General features: G+C 48.0%; 1 protein-coding gene across 1 annotated transcript; it reads right to left on the bottom strand.

The window, feature by feature from the left end:
* Nucleotides 1-4,221: 4,221 nt before the first annotated feature.
* LOC121155709 (5-hydroxytryptamine receptor 5B-like) lies at nt 4,222-19,567 on the bottom strand. The gene is made up of 2 exons (XM_040979170.1): nt 18,785-19,567; nt 4,222-4,539 (listed from the first exon to the last, which is right to left on the bottom strand). The coding sequence occupies exons 1-2, from the start codon at nt 19,565-19,567 to the stop codon at nt 4,222-4,224; spliced, it is 1,101 nt and encodes a 366-aa protein (XP_040835104.1).
* Between the last annotated feature and the right edge of the window lie 335 nt (nt 19,568-19,902).

Below are 19,902 nucleotides of genomic sequence, written 5' to 3'. Positions count from 1 at the left end.
CCATTTGGGAAGTGAACCAGTGGATGACGGGTCCTCCTCTCCATCTCTGCCTATCAAACTAGTAAAATTTTAGGTTAACCATGTCCATGCTGTGGACCTGAAAATTTGTGGAATTGGATTTACGTGCAAATTAGCCTTCATGACCTCTTAAAAAAAGTGCAGAGGAATTATTCTTACTGCCTCCCAACCCAATCTTAATCATTTCCTGAAGGCAAAGGTATTTGAAGCAGAGCAGAAATACTGCATTTACCATGCCGTTCCTGGGGTGTTAGTTGTAGATAAAATATTTTCTCCAATAGAATTTTATCTCTTACAGTTGAATTAAAAAGAATCGCAGTGCATTCTTGCAAAAAGTGATGGCATGAGCAGATCTGTTTTGGAAACTCACTATCTCTTCATGATAGTGAGAGCTCAGGGGAGCCCTCGGAACTGAAGGAAAGGTTCAAGTTTGAAAGATCCATCAGAAGTGGCCACCAACTTCATGTTTTGAAGGATTATTTTTTTCTTTATGATTTATTTTTTATGGGAATATCAGATACACAGAGAGGAGGAGAGACAGAGAGGAAGATCTCCCATTCTCTGGTTCACTCCCCAAGTAGCCACAACAGAGCTGCGCCAATCCAAAGCCAAGATCCAGAAGCTTCTTTGTGTGTCTCCCACAAGGGTTCAGGATCCCAAGGCTTTGGGCCATCCTTGACTGCTTTCCCAGGCCACAAGCAGGGAGCTGGATGGGAAGTACAGCAGCTGGGATTAGAACCAGTACCCATATGAGATCACAGCACGTGCAAGGCGAGGACTTTGGCCGCTAAGCTATCACACTGGGCCCCTGAAAGACTCTTAAGTAGTATCTGCCTAGAATACTTCCACACTGATACTCTATTAAGTCTTATCCCAGGTCAAATAAACACAACGACAAAATCATTCTCATAGCAAGAACCAAACAAATTGCATAGGTTTCCATGCAGACATACCTGGATTATCTTCCTCTAAGCCTTCTTCCTGGAGTGTAAGCCAGCATAATCCCAGAGACCCCACTGGGTACCGTCTACCAGGGACCATCTGCCAGGTACCGTCTGCCGGGGACCATCTGCCGGGGACCATCTGCAGGGATGCGTGCAGGCAGGACCTAACGCTGTACAATGCAAACCAAGGGCAAAACGCAGTCTCGTCAACATTCTGTCAGGCTCCCATTTGCTGGGTAATTCCATTCCTACCTGTTCCACCTTTTCTGAGTTTTCAATCTGCTTAGTACACCCTGCCCTGCCGTAGTTCATGGAAGACTTGAGGTAGCCTGCAGGGCATAAGCAAAATGAAGATGGTCAAACAGAAATAGGCTCTGAAACACTGAAATAGGGAAAAACTTAATAAAAATAGGAATTATTGGGCCTGGTAATTAGGCATAGCAGGTAAAGCTGCCACCTGTGGTGCCAGCATCCGACATAGACACCAGTTCGAGTCCCAGCTGCTGCACTTCCAATCCAAATCCCTGCTAATGTTCCCCCAGAAAGTAGCAGAAGATGGCCCAAGTCTTGGGCCCTGCTCCTGTGTGGGAGACCCTGAAGGAGCTCCTGGCTCTTAGTTTCAGACCAGTCTATTTCCAATTATTACAGCCATTTAGGGAGTGAACCAGCAGATGAAGACTCTTAACTCTGTCTTTCAAATAATCTTTTAAAAATTTGAAATTAGGGCCTGGTGTGATAGCGTAGTGGTTAAAGTCCTCGCCTTGTACACGCTAGGATCCCAAATGGGCACCGGTTCTAATCCCGGCGACCCTGCTTCCCATCCAGTTCCCTGCTTGTGGCCTGGGAAAGCAGTCGAAGACAGCCCAAAGCCTTGGGACCCTGCAGCCATGCGAGAGACCTGGAAGAGCTCCTGGCTCCTGGCTTCGGACCAGCTCAGCTCCAGCCTTTGCAGCCGCTTGGGGAATGAACCATCGGACGGAAGATCTTCCTGTCTCTCCTCCTCTCTGTATATCTGGCTTTCCAATAAAAATAAATAAATCTTTAAAAAAATAAAATAAAAATTTGAAATTATTAGCTAGCTTGACACTATACCAAATAAGATTACAAAATCCTACAGATTCCAGTGTTGATCCAGAACCATGGGTGTTTGTGTCTCTTAATAAAAAAAATGGAAATTTAAATCCTATCATAAGAAAATATGCCTTCCAAGAGTGTACTGTGACTACATAGCATGTGAAATATATTAAGTTTCCTGTCTCTTGTCACACTGTCAATGAAAAACAAAATTCCACAATCCCAAGGAGGCAAGCTGTCCAAAGGACGGAACAGGTAACCCTCCTGGTGTCCGAACCTCTGGCAGCAAGGGAGGATCGGACTGTGTATTCTCCCACTCTACAGATCCCCTCTCCTTACCAGGCTGCACCCTGCCAAAGTTGGGACTGCGGATGGTCTGAGGTCGTATTGGTCTTCAGGCGCTTGATCACTGTAGCTGAAATACGAAAAGTTCAGGAAACAAACATTAGTAGGAACTCATTTTACAATTAAATTGATTTCATCCAAATGACCTTGAGTGATGGGAAGCTACTTTTAGTCCATTTATCACATTGCACATATTGGTGCCGTTTACTGCAAAAACATTCAAGCATTCATTACAGGTTGCTGCCCTGGATTTGGCCAGGTAGTTCTTTGACTTACAGACTATCCATCATAGTAACTTTCTAAAACTTAAAATAGAGTCTGGAACCTGGTGGCAACACAGTGGCATAGCAGGCTAATCCTTTACCTTATGGCGCTGGCGTCCTTTATACTGATGCAGATGTCCACTCTTCCACTTCCGATCCAGTTCCCTGTTTATGGACTGGGAAACAGCAGAGGATGGTCCAAAGCCTCCTATGCTCATGTAGGAGACACAGAAGCAGCTCCTGACTCTTGGCTTCAGACCGTCCCATCTCTGGCCACTGTGGCCATTTCAGGAGTGATCCAGAAGATGGAAGATCTCTATTGACTTTCCCCTTAACCTCCTTGTTTTCATGTAAGTTAAATTAACATTTAAAAACAAATACTATAATTCTGGATTCTGAGACCCATCTGGTCACAAAGGTTTTATAAAGAGTATCATGGTCCTCTAGTTTGAAGGTACAAGTACGCAGTTGAATGTGTCAGACATCAAATGAGCCAGTAGCATAGTGGACACTTTTGTGCAAATTAAAAACCCAATTGATGAGCAGCCACTTCAGCTCCAAGTTCAGGATTGGATTTACTCCAGTTTCCCCTCGTCCACATGCTTGGATTTATATCGAAATGTAGGCCACACATAGTATTTTCTGGAAGAACCACTGTAGCTGTTGGGGAGGGAGGGACTGTCGGTACTTATGAATCCTGCCACAAGCATCGTCTTCCCCATCTCGGGGTCATGCAGAGTTGTGCAAGCACCACAAGCAAGGACAGTTCTGAGCCTAGAAATGAGTACCTCAAAAATGTTTATTATACATACAAGTCGGTATGGGAAAGTAATGGGAGATTTTTACACTTGCTCTCCCTTGCATTAAGACCCCACTGGGAATTCTCTATCTGTACAGTGGAATCATCTAGTAAGTTTTGGTAAGGTCTTGTCTCCCAAAAGTGCCAACTTAAAGAGAAATCTAAGCGTTCAGCAGTTCAGAAAATATAAAGGAATGACCAAGCCTTTTCTTTGGGAACAGGTCTGGGTTGTACTAAATGCTTTCTCAAAAATGTCAGGTAAACTTTCTGGGAACACTCTACCTTGCTGGGACAAAAGTGGCTGAAGAAAATAGGCTAAATTGAGTGGGAAAGGGGTTGGAGAGAGCTCTTTCGCAAAGGAGACAACTTCCTGACTGGGTCACAGGAACGACCCCTGGGTCCCTGCTCTGACAGGCTCACGCTGAGGCATTTTGGTCAACAAAAGGAAGGCAATTGAGCTTCAGTTCATGTGTCAGCACTAATCTGTTAGTGGAACCAGCACGTTAGCAGTCGTAGACATAGCAGGGGGAATGGGCCGTGATTGTTTCACAGTGTCTGCATGAATATGGGGAAAAGACTTGTTTGCAAGCCACCCACACAGTTGCTGTCTTTCCTGAGAGTCGGGACATCACTGCTGTCCAAGTTCAGGCCCAATGGCCTGGCTTCAAAACATCATTTGACAACAATGGAGGGACGCTAAGGAACAAGGGACACTCAAGTTCCCTGCCTCCTCCTAACCATACCCCAGCCATCCAGTTTGTCTGTCCAGCCCGTGTGTTTACTCCTGCTTGGTAAAGAAGCTCTTGAAGGCATCATTGTAGTTCTTGTTAAAAGCCGTGTAAATCAGAGGGTTGAAGAAAGAGTTGGAGTAGCCGAGCCACAGAAAAACGCTTTTCCAGGTGGGCGGGAGGCTGCAGGCACAGAAGGGACCGATGAGCTCCGCCGCAAAGAAGGGAGTCCAGCACAGCACAAACACGCCAATCAGAATGCCCACCATCACGGCTGCCCGCTCCTCCTGCTGCTCCCGCCACGAGGCCCTGGCTTTGCAGCCCCGGGCTGCCGACACCTCCTCGGCCTCCCTGGGCACTTCCTTCACCTTGGAACAACGAAACAGCAGAAAAGCAATTAAGAAACACAACAGGGAAAAGGCTAAAGAGGCTGAAAGCCCCACCACTCTGTGTCTCTCACGCAGTAAGGTCACAGGGCTAAATGCTGCTTGGGGGGAAAAAATGGGAGAAGAAAAAAACGGACCACAAAGCAGCGCAGTGTACATGAGAGTAGATACGGGTGTCGGGGTGCGAACGCTGACACTGGATTGGACAGATTGTGGGCGGCTCAGTGTGGCTGGCGCGAGGATGCAACACTCAGAGATCATCCCCCAGTCACCGGGATGCCCCCCTCAGAGTGCGGTAGCCAGTCTTCATTATTACAGTGAAATACTTGAGCCAGCTGACTTTATAAGGGGGGGAAAAAAGTTTATTTAGCTCCCCGTCTTGGCAGTTCACTTCCTACATCAGGCAATCCCTTTGACGTGGCATCGGGGAGAGCACAGACGAAGGATGACCCCATGAGCGGAGACCCGGTGAGCCGAGACCCCGTGAGCCGAGACCCCGTGAGCCGAGACCCCGTGAGCCGAGACCCAGGGAGAGTGGCCAGACCCAACTCAGGCTTTATAACCAGCTTCATGAGAACTACCTGCTGAGGGGCCACACCACCGCTGACCCACGGGCCTGCCCCATAGCTGCCCACAGCTTCCTCCCGGGCCCAATGAGCTTGTGACTTTGAAGTTTAAAATGTGTGCATGACTTCAGGAACCAAATAACGTTCAAACTACAGCTGTAAAGTGCACACCTTTTTCCCCTTGCCTCCAGGAGCCCCAGCAGGTCCTCACAGTGAACTTAGAAACACTCCTAGAGCTGCAAATGGAGAGAAGGTGAGGAGGATCCATTTGGAAATTCACCAGAACATTCTGTTCCTCTTAACAAGTCTTCATGAGAAGTTAGGTCACTAGAGTCTAGCCTGTTAAGGTGTTTATCAGGTGGAAGTTTTAGTTCCCCGGGAGAAAAGACATAGCCAGCTCCTAGCTCCTGGCTTCAGATCAGTTTGGCTCCAGCCGTTACGGACATTTGGGGAATGAACCAGTGGATGGAAGATCTTCCTCTCTGTCGCTCCTTATTTCTGTAAATCTGAATTTCCAATCAAAATTAATAAATAAAAATCTCTTTTAAAAACTATCATGAATACGCTAAGGGCTTTGGTGGAGGAAACAGATATCCTACAGAAACAGACAAGTAAGTTTAGCATGGAAAAGGATAACTTAAAAGCCATAAAGAAATGCTGGGAATCAAAATCCCTGCGACAGAAAGGAAGGGTGCCTCTGCTGGGCCCGTTAGCTGACTGGACAGAATCCTTGGGGCAGAGGATATGACAACAGACACAAAGCTGAAAGACAGAGAAGACGAGAGAGGAAAGCAGTGCCCAAGACCTATGAAAGCTGCGAGTAAGAAGAACCCCAGAAGGGAAGCCAAAACACAAAAGGAACAGACACAATAAATGCCGAAGATCGCCTCCCAGCTAATGCCAGCCACCAAGCCACAGAGCCAAGAACCCCAAAAACTCCGAGGACAGAGGTTGAAAATCAACAAAAACCTATCCCTAGGCATATCATATTTACGCATCAGAAAATTAAGAGAAAAAATATATTGAAGTACAGGATAAGAAATAGACCCATTTCCCCCCCCCCCCCCGAGAATCCACACAAACAAAAAAGTAAGTTGGAATATTTTGAGTTAATGGTTAAAAAAAAAAAAAAAACTAAGATCCATGCTGTGCAAAATTACCCTTTGAAAGTTCAGAAGAAATGAAGACTTTCTCAAACAGAGTTTATTGCCAGCAGGATGCTGAGTAAGAAATGACATAAGTGAGAAACTTAAATTTACATAAAGGAGGAAGATCAGAGAATGAACAGATATAGGCAGCATAAGTCCTTTTTATAACTTGATCTGTGGATGATTTTATACAAAATGAATTACAGCAAGAATGTATTTAATGATATGTATGTGCTTGGGAATCCTTACAAATAAGTAGAAAGAATGGTAGCACTGATATAAAAGATTGGAGTGTGAGAAAAATTAGAATTTTTTTTATTATAAGGTACCTTCAGCACCATGCAAAGTATAGTGTTATTTGAGTGTAGATTCAGATTAGTTCTAAATGCACTGTATATAAGCATTACAACAGGTACCAGGAGGCTGTGGCGCAGCAGGTAAAGCCTCAGCCTGCGATGCTGGCATCCCGTGTGAACACTGGGGCAACCCCTGGCTGCTCGACTTCTGGTTTGGCTCCCTGCTCATGTTCCTGGGAAGGCAGAGGAAGATGACCCAGGGCTTGGACCCCTTCACTCATGTGGGAGACCTGGAAGAAACTCCTGGCTTCAGAATAGCCACCTCAGCTGTTGGGGCATTTTGGGGAGTGAACCAGTGGATGAAAGATCTATGTCTTGGCCTCTCTGATTCTGCCTTTCAAATAAAATAAATGCTTTTTAAAGATTTATTCTTATTGGAAAGGCAGATATACAGAGAGGAGGAGAGACAGAGAGGAAGATCTTCTGTCCGCTGATTCACTCCCCAATTGACCACAACGGCCGGAACTGAGCCAATCCGAAGCCAGGAGCCAGGAGCTCTTCTGGGTCTCCTGTGCGGGTGCAGGGTCCCAAGGCTTTGGGCCATCCTTGACTGCTTTCCCAGGGCACAAGCAGGGAGCTGGATGGAAGCAGAGCTGCTGGGATTAGAAACAGCGCCCATTTGGGATCCCAGCACATGCAAGGCGAGGACTTTAACCACTTTGCTATCACACCGGGCCCAAACATTTTTTTTTTTTTAAAGAAAACAGAAATGGGCATTTGGCCTGGAAGATGAGCCAGTTCAGACACCTGCATCCTCCATTGGAGTCCCCGGCTCCAGCTCCTGACTTCACCTTCCTGCTGCAGATCCAGGGGAGGCGGGTGGGGCTGATTGGACAAGTAGCTGGATGATGCCACCCACGTGCCAAACGAGACCACGTGCCCAGCTTTCAGCTTCCCAACTGTTGTTTTAGGGGAGTGACCAGGAGTCCCTTCCCATTCATATTCTCTCTACATTCCTCTCACTTCCCCATGAATATTCTCTGAATTAAAGGATTATACCCAACAGGAAAAATATAATGATAAACTTATCAAAACAAAAGGCCAAAAGTGTAAGAAAATAAAGATAGGCGAATAGAAAATAATAAACACAGTAGATGTTAATGCAACGATGCCATGTAATCACCCAGAATACCGGTGGGCTCAGTATGCCAGTTAAGTGAGACTGTCAGAGTGTATCAAAAACAAGACCAAACCACATGCTGTTTACCAGAAATACGCTGTCAGCTTAAGGACACGCAGAGATTCAAAGTGAAGGGACACAAAAATACCATATACTCTCTCTGATACAAAGCGACAGCTATGCAGAATGCAAAACAGATATACATGTGAACAAGTATATATATAAATTCTCATAGATGAACTGTGTCATGGAGACCAGCGTATCAGTGAAGCTACGCTTCAGTAAGCATCTCCCCTCCCAGATAGAAGGACTCCTGGTGAGACTGTTAAATATACTCTGACCATCTGGAACCACTTTCCGCCATTGCCTGTAACTGCAACTCCAGGACACACTAAAACAGCAGGATGTTCCACTTGTAACTGCTGCTAAAGGACCACACAACTGTAACAACACGGGCGAAATGTGTGGGAAGGGAATACAAGGAGAAAGGAAGAGGCGGGGTGGAAGGGATCCCTATACCTGCAAAGCTGTATCATGGAAAATAACAACAATTAAAAAATTAAGAATAAATTACCACCACCACCACTACCACCCCGCCCCCCGAAAAAATTAAAAGTAGCGGGATGAGGACTGGCACTGTGGCACAGCAGGGAAATCCACCACCTGTCATGTCAGCATTCCATGTGGACACCTGCTCAAGCACAGGCCACTCAACTTCTAATCCACCTTCCTGCCAACATGCCTGGGAAGGCAATGGAGGACGGTTTCAGTGCTTGGGCTCCTGAATCCACACTGGAGTCTCAGCTGAAACTCCTGGCTGTGGCCTGCTCCAGCCCTAGCCATTGCAACCATTTGGAAAGTGCACCACCAAATGGAGGATCTCTCATCTACCTGTCTCCCTCTCTAACTCTACATTTCTGATAAATAAAAAAAAAGTCTAAAAGAAAAAAATAAGGAATGAAGGTTGGTATACCATACTCACACAATAAAAAAGAAAAAGGCACTAGATCAATTTCTGGGAAAAAAAAAGCCTAAGGAAAGCTTATGAATGAATAAAGGGTAAAGAACAATGAATGATGATAAAGCTACCAGTTTGCTTAGACTCAATAATTGCTATTGTATATATTATTAACATCAGAGCATCAAAACACATAAGGCAAGAAAAAAAATTGGGCCCGGCACAGTGGCACAGTGGTTAAGGTCCTCGCCTTGCATGCCCGGGATCCCATATGGGCGCCGGTTCTAATCCTGGCAACCCCGCTTCCCTTCCAGCTCCCTGCCTGTGGCCTGGGAAAGCAGTCGAGGACGGCCCAAAGCTTTGGGACCCTGCACCCGCATGGGAGACCCGGAAGAGGCTCCTGGCTTCGGATTGGCTCAGCTCCAGCCATTGTGGCCACCTGGGGAGTGAATCATTGGATGGAAGATCTTCCTCTTTGTCTCTCCTCTCTGTATATCCGCCTTCCAAATATAATAAATCTTTAAAATAAAAAATGTTTCAGGGAGAAGTTAGTTTACTGTAGTTAATACTTTAAGCTTCACCAGAAATGGACAGATCCAACAGACAGAAAATCGGTCAGGCTATAGTTGAAATACCCAGAACCATCAATCAAGATGATCTGACATCTATGAACTATCTTCCCACAACTGAAAGACGCTAGCAGGTCAGCAGCTTGAGCATGGGCCACTTGACACCTCGTGTTCGGATCCAGACAAGCATATGTGAGTGAGTCCCAGTTTTCAGGTGATCTAATCCAACCTCAGGGCCCTTCATTTAACATCAGTCTTAAAATTCCAGGTCTTCTGCTTCCTCCCCAAGCCCCAGTACCTCCTAGATCAGTCACACACACACACACACACACACACACACACACACACACACACACACACACACACACACACACACACAAACAGCGGAAAACAAGGGCTCTTTCCCACAGCACATCCAGCAGTCCAGGCTCCCAGTTGGAGAGAAGGAAAGCCAGTAATGCCAGCGCGAGAAGCCGCGCGCTCCGGGAAGACAGCTGAGAACTGACACACCAGACAGAAAGCCATCCCGAGGTACTGCTGTCCGCAGGTGGTGGGAGGGCATGCCAGCTTTTCTATTTAGAAGAGAAGACGCCCATTTCACCCCGGTGCAGACCATCATCAAGTCATCCAAGTAAATCTAAGTGATAGGATATGGCATCCTGAAGTTGCTTTGTGAATATGTAGCGGTGGAGGGGGAAAAACATTGTCAGAAGAATTAAAAAGTTGATTTCCCCCCCCATCGCTTTCCTCCTGGGAAGCTCATCAAAGGGAGTTTTGCAGCTATTTTTTCTACGGATCCAAAGGGCCTTTAAAGCACTAGAGTGCCTCTGTTGTATAATGCAAACTCCAAATTTGTGTGAAGAAATGGATGGGCTGGGGGAAACAGGTGTTGTGATATTACAGCAGGTGGAGCTGCCACCTGCAACACTGGCATCTCATATGGTCACTGGCTCAAGTCCTAGCTGTTCAACCTCTCATCCAGACCCCTGCTAGCACACCTGAGAAAGCAGTGGACAATGGCCTGAGTGCTTGGGTCCCTGCAAACCACAGGGATAACTTGAATGAAGCTCTGGGCTTCAGCCTTACTCCTGGCTGTTGTGGCCATTTAAGACTTAAGCCAAAGGATGGAAGATTTTGTCTCTCCCACTCTATGTAACTCTGCATTCCAAATAAATGATATGTGTGTGTGTGTGTGTGTGTGTGTGTGTGTGTGTGTGTATTAAAGAAATGGATGAGGCTGGCATCAACGCTATGGTGTAGCAAGCTAAGCCTCTGCCTGCAGGGCCATCATCCCATATGGGTGCCTGTTCATGTTCCAGCTGCTCCACTTCTCACCCAGCTCCCTGATAATATGCCTCAGAAAGCAGCAGAGGATGGCTCAAGTCCTTGTGCCCCTACATATAGATGAGAGAATCAGAGGTCACCCCTGGCTTTTAGCTTTGAATCAGCCCAGTTTCAATTATTGCAGCAATTTAGAGTAAATCAGTAGCTAGAAGATATTTCTCTCCTATTCTCCCTCCCCACTGCAAATCTGCCTTTTGAATACAAATAAAAAAGAGAAACAGAAAACGCACATCTACTGATTAAATAGGGTTAGCAATTAGTAAGAAAATGTTCTGGGTTTCAAATTCACAGTAGGGTGACTATGGTTAGCAGAATTATATTCAATATTTGAAAATAGCTAGAAGAGAGGATTGGAAACTTTTTACTACCCCAAATTATAAAGGTTCGAGGTAACAGGTAAGCATCTCAATCTGATTATAGATCTATACATGTGATCAAAACAAGATTGTAACCTGCATATATGCATAGTAGTTATATGCTAAGTTTTTAAAAGAATTTCACTCTTTAGAAACACACCTTGTCCCCTGCTACAGACACCTCATCAGCGTTGATGTATTTGCTGGAAGCCCTGTGTCCACAGCTTCTCAGCTTGAGCTTGGTACCCCCATGCGGAGTGATCCTGGAAGGCAATGGAACCTTCCCAGGGATAGCATCCATGAACATGAGTTAACTGTGGATAATCCTGGCTCAGGAGGGGTTTTCTCAGTTTAAAATGCAATACCCTTGAGGAAACCAAAAGGCAGCCTGTATACTAAACATTTGCAATGAAAGGCATACACTCATCCACACACTGATCCCTGGAATTATTATTCCCATTTCACCACTGGAAAAAAATCCCAGGAGTTAGATGCTAGAGTCTCGAGTGACTTAGATGCTTATTCTTGGAGCTGGATGTGAAACGTGGGTGATGTGACCCAGAGTCCACACTCGCACCCCCACGTGCTATTCTGTGTTTCTAAGTATACGGGACTTATCTGCAAAGGCTCCCACAGAACCTCTGGAGCTTTACAACTTTAATTTGCTTATTTGAAAGGCAGAAAGAAAGAGAGCCAGACAGAGAAAGAACTCACAGCTTCAGTTCTCAAATGCCTGCAACAGCTGGAGCTTGGAACCCTATGCAAGTCTCCCATATAGGCAGTAGGGAACAATCACTTGAGCCATCACCACTGCCAAGCGGGGTCTGCACTCACAGGAAGTGAGTCAGGAGCCAGAAGCAGAGACAGACATCGAGCTCAGGTCTCTAGTGTAGGTTATGGGAAGCCTCACTGCTCTTTTACCTCTAGGCCAAACATTCATGTCCAGAGCCTCTTCTAAGAATATTTATGCATGGGGTACTTTCATATTGGGGAAAAGGCAGAACCAAGGTGCCTGTCCAGTTTCTCTGGGTGTAGGCCAGCAGGGTTTCTCTCTGCTGCGTTAAGACATGGCTTGAAAGAGGATTCCAACTCAAGAGACTCCTGTCTTCTACCAGCATCCAGTGAACTGGGACAGGTTGCCATGTCGGGTGGCAGAGTAAAATCGTAGGCACTTCCTAGTTCTTCACGAGATGATCTTGGACAGGAAAAGAGAAATCAGCCTCATCTGTGTGGAGACTCACAGGGACAACACAGCACAATTGGGAAGGAGTGGAGCAGCAACCTCAGCCTGGAAAGCACGCCTTGGAGCCAGCCCGGTGCTTCACACCACAAAGCCGGGGGTCCCAGCCTCTCTGCCAAGAGAAGCTCCTCTGTCTGGTTCAGAGGGCTACTCAGCCCTGTAATACAATAAAACCACAGGATACATTTCACCTGTTTCATATCCAACAAACTTTTTGTACAAGAAAAGGGGATGGGTGGGGAGAAATGGTAGGAAGACCTGGACCCCAAAGCCTTACAAGCCTCCTTCTCCTCTTTGCTGACATGCCTGCCTGGCTGTCAGGTGTACTCTACATTAAAGGTTTTGTTTACCTTGCTTACCCCATACTGAATATCTTGGCACATGCCCAGATCTGTCCACAGAGGTACCCACCCATTCTGACAGATGCCCTAACCACATCAAACCTTGCCACCTTGACTACTACAACTGCTTCATGGCTGAAATTCCTAGGGAAACAAGAATCTGTACTCCAGCCGTCTCCACTGGCAGATCCACACACCATCCCACTCAGTTATACTCGCAACAAAATCAAGAAAGGACGACAGAATCAAGGCTCAAACCAATGCAGACATTTAGTGCTATTCCAGTGAGGCGCCACATTTTGTTAACGAAACATGCCCAAACTGGGCGGAGTTGCCATAGAGCCCCAGACTGGTTCTATCCACCTGATGAACAGCAAGCCAATCATTGGCACTGGCAAAAATGATTTGTGTTTTGCGAAGATCAGAGAATCAGAAAACTAATGCTTAATTCCCAGACGTCCCAAGATGCTAGAGACAATGAGTCTTGTGGTTCCAGGGTGGCGGGGGTGGGGGGTGAGCAGAGAGACGCGCCTGATTGGTTCATGTGGGGTCTCTAGTTGGTCCACCATGTAACTGAACTTCTTTTGATTGGTCAGAGATAGGGGTCAGGGCATGTTCCGTGGAATGGCAGATGTGTGTTCAGTCTGTGTGGTTCTAAGTGCAGGTCGAGTATTTTCCTTGATCAGGGCATCTGAGTTCCCCCAGAGCTCTTGGAACAGAAGCCAGCATCCACAGGTTGGCCATGGGGCAATTTGAATCTGCATAATTCAGGGTTTAACTCATGTCACTCCCTCATTTCATAAACATAAGACCTGCAAGCTAAGGAAGAGATGCTGGGGTGTGATCAAAGGCCAAAGGCATTGGGGTCTCATCTTCAATTTTTCAACTTTCTAGGAAGACTATTACCTGTATTCTAAGTTTCCTGTGGATATCACAATGGAAAGTGTTACCTCAATAAGTAACAGTTTCATATTCTCCAACTCTTCCTCTAAAAATCAGAAAGAAAAAACCCTCTAGATTTCATAGAAAGAACCTACAAATGTTTGTAATCCTCTAATACTGTCAGATAACTGGCTTAATAAGAAGAAACATCAGGGCCCGGCACAGTAGCCTAGTAGCTAAAGTCCTTGTCTTGCATGCATCAGCATCCCATATGGGTGCTGGTTCATACCCAGGCTGTTCTACTTCCCATGCTTGTGGTGTGGAAAAGCAGTTGAAGACGACCCAAAGCTTTGGGACCCTGCACCCGCATGGGACACCCAGAAGAAACTCCTGGTCCCTGGACTTCAGATCAGTTCAGCTCTGGCCATTGCAGCCACTTGTGGAATGAACCAGGGAATGGAAGGTCTTTCTGTGTGTCTCCTCCTCTCTGTAAATCTGACTTTCCAATAAAATTAAATAAATCTGTTAAGAAGAAAGAGGAGAAGGAGGAAAAGAAGGAGAAGATGAAGAAGAAACACCACCAAAGGAAATCTGAAAGAAGGAAGGTTGGTCCTAATCCCTCGTGGAACCTACCAGTGCACATATTGACCGGACACAGACTTCCAGGATGCAAAGATTCCTTACAAGGCTGTTATTAAGCCACTACAACAATTCCAGTGGTTGTTCAAAACCGACAACATCCGTGAAAGCAAACACAGTGAGAATGTCTCAGATACAGTTGAAACAGTCTGGATTATGAATGAATGAATCATCCAGCTCAGGGCTTGGGTTTTTGTGTTTGTTTTTGAAAGGGTCGGAGAAAGAGGGTTTGCCAGCACAATGGCTTAATTGGCTAATCCTCTCTTACAAGCCTTGGCATTCCATATGGGCACTGGTTCATGCCCTGGCTGCTCCACTTCCGATTCAGCTCCCTGCTTGTGGCCTGGGAATATAGAGGAGGATAGAGCCTCGGGCCCCTGCACCCACATGGGAGACCTGGGAGAAGCTCCTGGCTTCCTGGCTTTAGGCTAACTCAATTCCAGCCAATATGGCCATTGGAGAGTGAACCAGCAGATGGAAGATCTTTCCCTCTTTCCTTCTCTCTATAAATCTGCCTTTCAAGTATAAATAAGTAAATTAAAAAAAAAAAAAGTCTGACCCTCCCTGAGTCACTCTCTGGCTTCCTGTCTTGAGATGTGATGATTCCTCCCCCCACGTTTCCTCATAATACTCAGTGCCGTGAGATGCTCTTGTGGCAAAAACTGAAGTCTCCTGCAATAGCCAACTTGATGGTACCAGTAAAGGAGCTTGGAAACGAGTTCCTTTGTCCTGTCAAGCCTTTGGATGAAAACAATCCCATTTAACATCTTCTCTCTACCATGGGAATCCTCAAGCTGGAACTGTGCAGCTGGGCTGTTCCCTATTTCTGACCCACAGGAACTGTGAGCTAACACACTTTGGCTGCTTTAAACCACTAACCTGGGATGATTTGTTACACAATAACCAATAATAACCAATCCACCTAGGGTAGCCCAGAAGAGCATTGAGAGAAATAAAACAATTTTCTTGTTTATAAGAGGAATGAAAAATAGTCAAAATAATATAGCAGCTATCATTTATGGTTTATCATTTTAGGCACTTCATGTACACCATTGTCTCATTTGCTTTTCACAAGAACATTATGTGACAGATGGTCCTATTTCCATTTTACCAACAGGGAGATGCAGACCCACATGAAGTCATTTGACTAAAGTGACAGTAAGTAGCACAGGAAGAACAAAGACTCGAGTCTCCTTATTTCCCAGGCTCACGCTCTTAGACACTGCACACACATCCAGGTCCCAGTCAGGGAGGGAGGGAGTTGAAGGCACCATCTTAGTCTGTATCTTGACTTTCATCATTCTCTTCCTCCATTAAAAAAATAATTAAAATTATGTTGACATAAATGCTAGCATAATCAAGGCTGGATTTGTAACTATGTTGACTTCTAATTTTAATATAAACCAAAGCACTCCCATGGGTGCTTTGAAGTAATCATTTTGTGTAGGATGCCTACTGTGGTCTGAACATCAGCTTGTACACAGGAGTCAAACTGTGAAAAGGAAAAACAAAATTGGTGGCACATGTTAAAAGTCATATAAACTCTTATTTCCCCTTTTCTAAGTAATACAGTGTATGGAGCAATAGATAATAACTACAGCCCGTGCCGTGGGGAACAGATTACAACATGTATAGGGCGCTCAGTATCTCAGTATATGAGTATCCATAAAGTCATCTTCTGCAAGAAGCCCAGCCGTGCCACGATGGTTCTCAACTGTGTGCAAATCTGGAAAGGACAGTTCACTGAGGGCTCTATTTCCCCCCCTCCTAAATGATTAATGTATCTGAAAAGCAGAGTGACGGAGACAGGAGTGACAGAGAGAGGAGCCACAGACAGCGATCTTGTAGTCATGGATTCACACCGCAAATGGCTACAACAGCCAGGTCTAGTCCAGGCTGAACCAGGAGCAGGAACTCCTTGAGTCACCTCCCACTGTCTTCTCGGGCGTATTAGGAGGAAGCTGGCAGAAATGGAAGCAGCGCAGCTGGGACCGCAGCCATCACTCTGACACAGGTATTGCAGGGGGTGGCTCAGTGCACTGCAATCTCAACACTGGCCTCCTGTGAGTGATTCTGAGGTCAGGATCCTCTAGAACCACCCGGACTGGGATCTGAACACAGCATTCTTTGGCAAGTGAAACACCTGTGAGCAAGACCGCTCTCAAAGACACTATGGATGGCAAGTAGTGAAAAGACCAGTAACTCTGGATGTGGTGTCAGCTTCAGCTACTGCCCCTGGTAACTGCGTTGGTTTTGGAAGAACTAACTTTCTGCTGCTTTAGTTTTCTCATCCATAAAATGAGGGCTGCGTGACAAAGTCAGTCTCTTCAGGTGCCCACATGCTCCCCTCCAGCTCCCACGGGGTCCGACTCGTGGACTGTGAGCAGGATGGCGAGTGCCTGATCAGGACAAGGATGTGGTAAAGTCATTTACCACACACCTCTTTTCCCACTGCAACTCTGGAAGCCACATGTTCAAGCCAGCATAGCTAAAAGACACCAACCAGCATAAATCCATGTGTTACTGCCTAGAGAACAGCCATTCAGGGAGCTGCAAGACCCACCGTGAACTTGGGATGGACATGCACTGTTACTGGCTTGCGGCTGCAGCAACTCTCAGCTTATCCTAGCATAGCGACTGAATGCCAGTTCTGTCAGATCATGACCACTCAACAAGAGGATGAATGCAAATCAGCAAAAAGGGTGGGGACGGGAGCAAAAGATAAAGGTTCACTAAACATTTGTTTTCCCTTCTCTAGTTCTAAAAGGATTAATCACATTCCAGGAGCTATTCAGATCCCTTTATGGCAATTATTTTAGTGCAAGGATTTGGGAAAAGACCAGGCTGTGGTCTGTCAAGAGCAACCTTCTGATCCCATGAAGATTTTCATCCCTGGCAGAAAGCAGCGCACTTGGCAGTGCCCAAATGCTTCCCAGCTCACATTCCCCAGGGCCCTGAAGCAAGAAGGTGAGAGCAGAAGCAGAAAGAAAACCTCCCGGAACCTTATTTTACATGTCTGCTTGGTGTGCCATGGCCAGAGGGCTCACCAATGCTGACTCGGGAACAGCGTTCAGGTTTAAAGGTTTTCAAACGCCAAAGCAGCAGCAAACACTACCCCAGCCACAACTCAACCTTCTGCGCTCCAAGGCTCGTTCGTGGACATGACTTAGATGGAAACCAGCATTAGCGATGCAACTAGAGACCTGATGCGGGGAAGGGCTGGCCACAGCTCCCACCGCCAGTGAGTGGTTAAGTCACAACCCGGCCCCCAGAGCGCTTTGCTCTCACCAGTGGCCACTTCCTTTGGGCCAGCCTCCCATCAAGCCACACCTTCCCTGTGTCACCTGCGTGAATGGGATCTGTGTGAAGCAAAGATGACAAGCAGGCTTGGCAAGTCTTTCACGACTGTTCTGGGTGCGCACCAGGTTGACATAGCTAGTAACAATCAGGCCGACCTCAGCGATCAGAATTATCATCATTGCAGGCATTTCTGAAGCACTTTGCAGACAACAGCATGAATTCGGAAGCAAGCTCTTCCCTACCAACGTTTTTCAACGATAGTATTGACATTCTTACGCTATGTACCAAATGTCATTGCCATTTAATCAAAGAGAATGCTCTCAAAAGCACATGTGTCTGGTACCCTAGGTGTCTGAGTTCATTTTCCAGAACTAAAACCAGAATCGGGGGTGGGGGTAGGGCATCCTGCCCCATTTCCATTTTCCACTTACTGCAGGTGTTTCAATCCGGAAGGAGCAGTCACTCATTCACTCAGGCCTGGGTGCTTCTGACACGAAACACCTGAGACCACCCCTTCCTCTCGACCCCCACAGGGGAAATTTGAGCCTTCAGGCTGGAGAGAGAGCTTCCTGAAGAATGACAGGAGAAAAGTCTGCCAGACACACTCAGTAGTTCCAGTGGCAGTTTGCCACCGTGAAGACTCCCAGGAAACATCCTGTTAGCATCCTCCCTCCTCAGCGTGCCAGACCAGGCGGCAGGTGCTTCACATTAATGTCACGAAGCCCCCACCCAGGGCGCTATCAAGTAGGAATTAAAGACAAGGAAGGAAGCCCAGGGAGATCACATAACTGCTCTAATGTCCCCACCTGGGATTTGAACCCATATTTCTGTCTCCAGAATCACTAAAGGATAGTGTTGGGATGACATACCTGGAGTTTTATGCCTATTCTCACTCCCTCACCAGCGAGCAGCCCAATTAAGGCGAAGAATGTAGCTTGTGGGACGGGTATGGAATCCGGCGCAGATAGAACAGCCAACAGATTTCTTTTCACTCCACGGCAGAACTAGTGGGTTGTCTCGCCCCAGCAGGTTCCAGGAACGGGTGGCTTCGGGACTCAGGACGACACAAGCATCAAAAAAGAAGTAAAGAGTGCAGGTGCTGGACGCTCCCTCTCCACTACGAAGGAAGCCTGCCGCACCTGCGGCCTTCGCAGCGCCGCGCGGTTAACTCGGGCTCCGGCCCTGGTGTGCTGGTGCTGAAAACCCCTCCCCTGGCGTGCACCGGGTTCGAGAACCCAGTGCTGGCGCGCCAACAGAGCGAGTGAGGAGCCTCTCGGGGCGGACGCCCGTGGCGTTCGAGGTGCGCTAGCGCACCCATCTTTCGCACGCGCGTCCCAAGTGTGCTAACTTCCTCTTCCTCCTCCCGCAGCGGCGGTTCGGTATCCTAAAGCCCCACCCGATCTCTCACCTGTGTGGTGGCCGGCAATGGCAGCACCGTTCCACGGCGGCGGCGGCGGCCGAAACGCAACTTTGCCGCCTTGTAGATCTTCCAGTAGACAAATAACACCACGCCGAGAGGCAAATAGAAGGCGCCGCAGGTAGAGAAGACGGCGTAGGAGGGTTCCTGGCTCACCTGGCAGCGCTGGAGCCGTGCGTCGTACGCCTCGCCCCAGCCGAAGAGCAGCGGCGCCAGCGAGATGAGCGCGGACAGCGCCCAGGTGAGTGCGATCATGAGCGCCGAGGCCCGACGGCGGGCGCGCAGCGTGTACTGCAGGTGGCGCGTGATGGTCCAGTAGCGGTCCAGGGCGATGGCCGTCACGTTCCAGATGCTGGCGGTGCAGCACAGCACGTCGAAGGAGATCCACACGTGGCACAGGTTCCGGCCCAGTCGCCACCGGCGCCCATCCGACAGCTCACTCACCAGGCTCAGCGGCATCACCACGGCTGCCACCAGCACGTCCGACACGGCCGTCGAGGCCACCAAGTTGTGCGGCACGCGGTGGAAGGTGCGGACGCGCAGGATGGTGACCAGCACCAGCAGGTTCCACAGGAAAGTGGCCGCGATCAGCAGCACCAGCAGCGTCACCACTAGCACAGCGAACACGGAGAGCGGTGGCTCGCGGCCGGGAAGCACCGCGCCACCTGGGGTCGAGCTGCCCGCTCCGCTCGGGCTGGGGCTGCCGCTGCAGGTCCCGGGACCTAAGGGAAGCGTGACGCTGGAGACGGCCGCCGGTAGGCTAGCAGATGCCATGGCGAGCTGGACCGGGACCCTGGAGCTTGGTATGGACCTGGCAGGTGCACGGGGCGGCGAGGAGTCCAGAAGGTCCTACCCTGGTGCTTTCTTTGTGGCAGACCTCTGACACTTTTGCCTGGAACTCTTGTGGGATCGCTCCGACCAGCTCCGCGGGCCCGACGCAGGTGGCGCTAGGAGGGCTGAGCGCTTAGCAACTCCCGAGCGCAGAGCCCACGAGCCCGCAAGCCCACGAGCGTCTGCGCGCAGGGGCGGGTTCAGAGTTGCCCCCGCCTCCTTGACGCAGAGCCTTACCTAGAGTGGGCCGGGCCGGGCCGGGCCGGGCCGGGGCCTTC

Source organism: Ochotona curzoniae, unplaced genomic scaffold, assembly GCF_017591425.1.
Source record: "Ochotona curzoniae isolate NIBS_2020 unplaced genomic scaffold, NIBS_Ocur_1.0 contig_3037, whole genome shotgun sequence".
NCBI lineage: Eukaryota > Metazoa > Chordata > Mammalia > Lagomorpha > Ochotonidae > Ochotona > Ochotona curzoniae.
The sequence above is the reverse complement of the archived record's forward strand: the minus strand, read 5'-3'. Positions and strand labels throughout refer to the sequence as shown.

What these genes read in the sequence shown, in the direction of transcription:
- LOC121155709 (XM_040979170.1), bottom strand. Translation starts at nt 19,567, where the DNA reads ATGGCATCTGCTAGCCTACCGGCGGCCGTCTCCAGCGTCACGCTTCCC. An exon ending in CATTGCCGGCCACCACACAG is followed by an intron (nt 4,540 to 18,784) that starts GTGAGAGATCGG and finishes CGTTGTTCCAAG; the next exon opens with GTGAAGGAAGTGCCCAGGGA.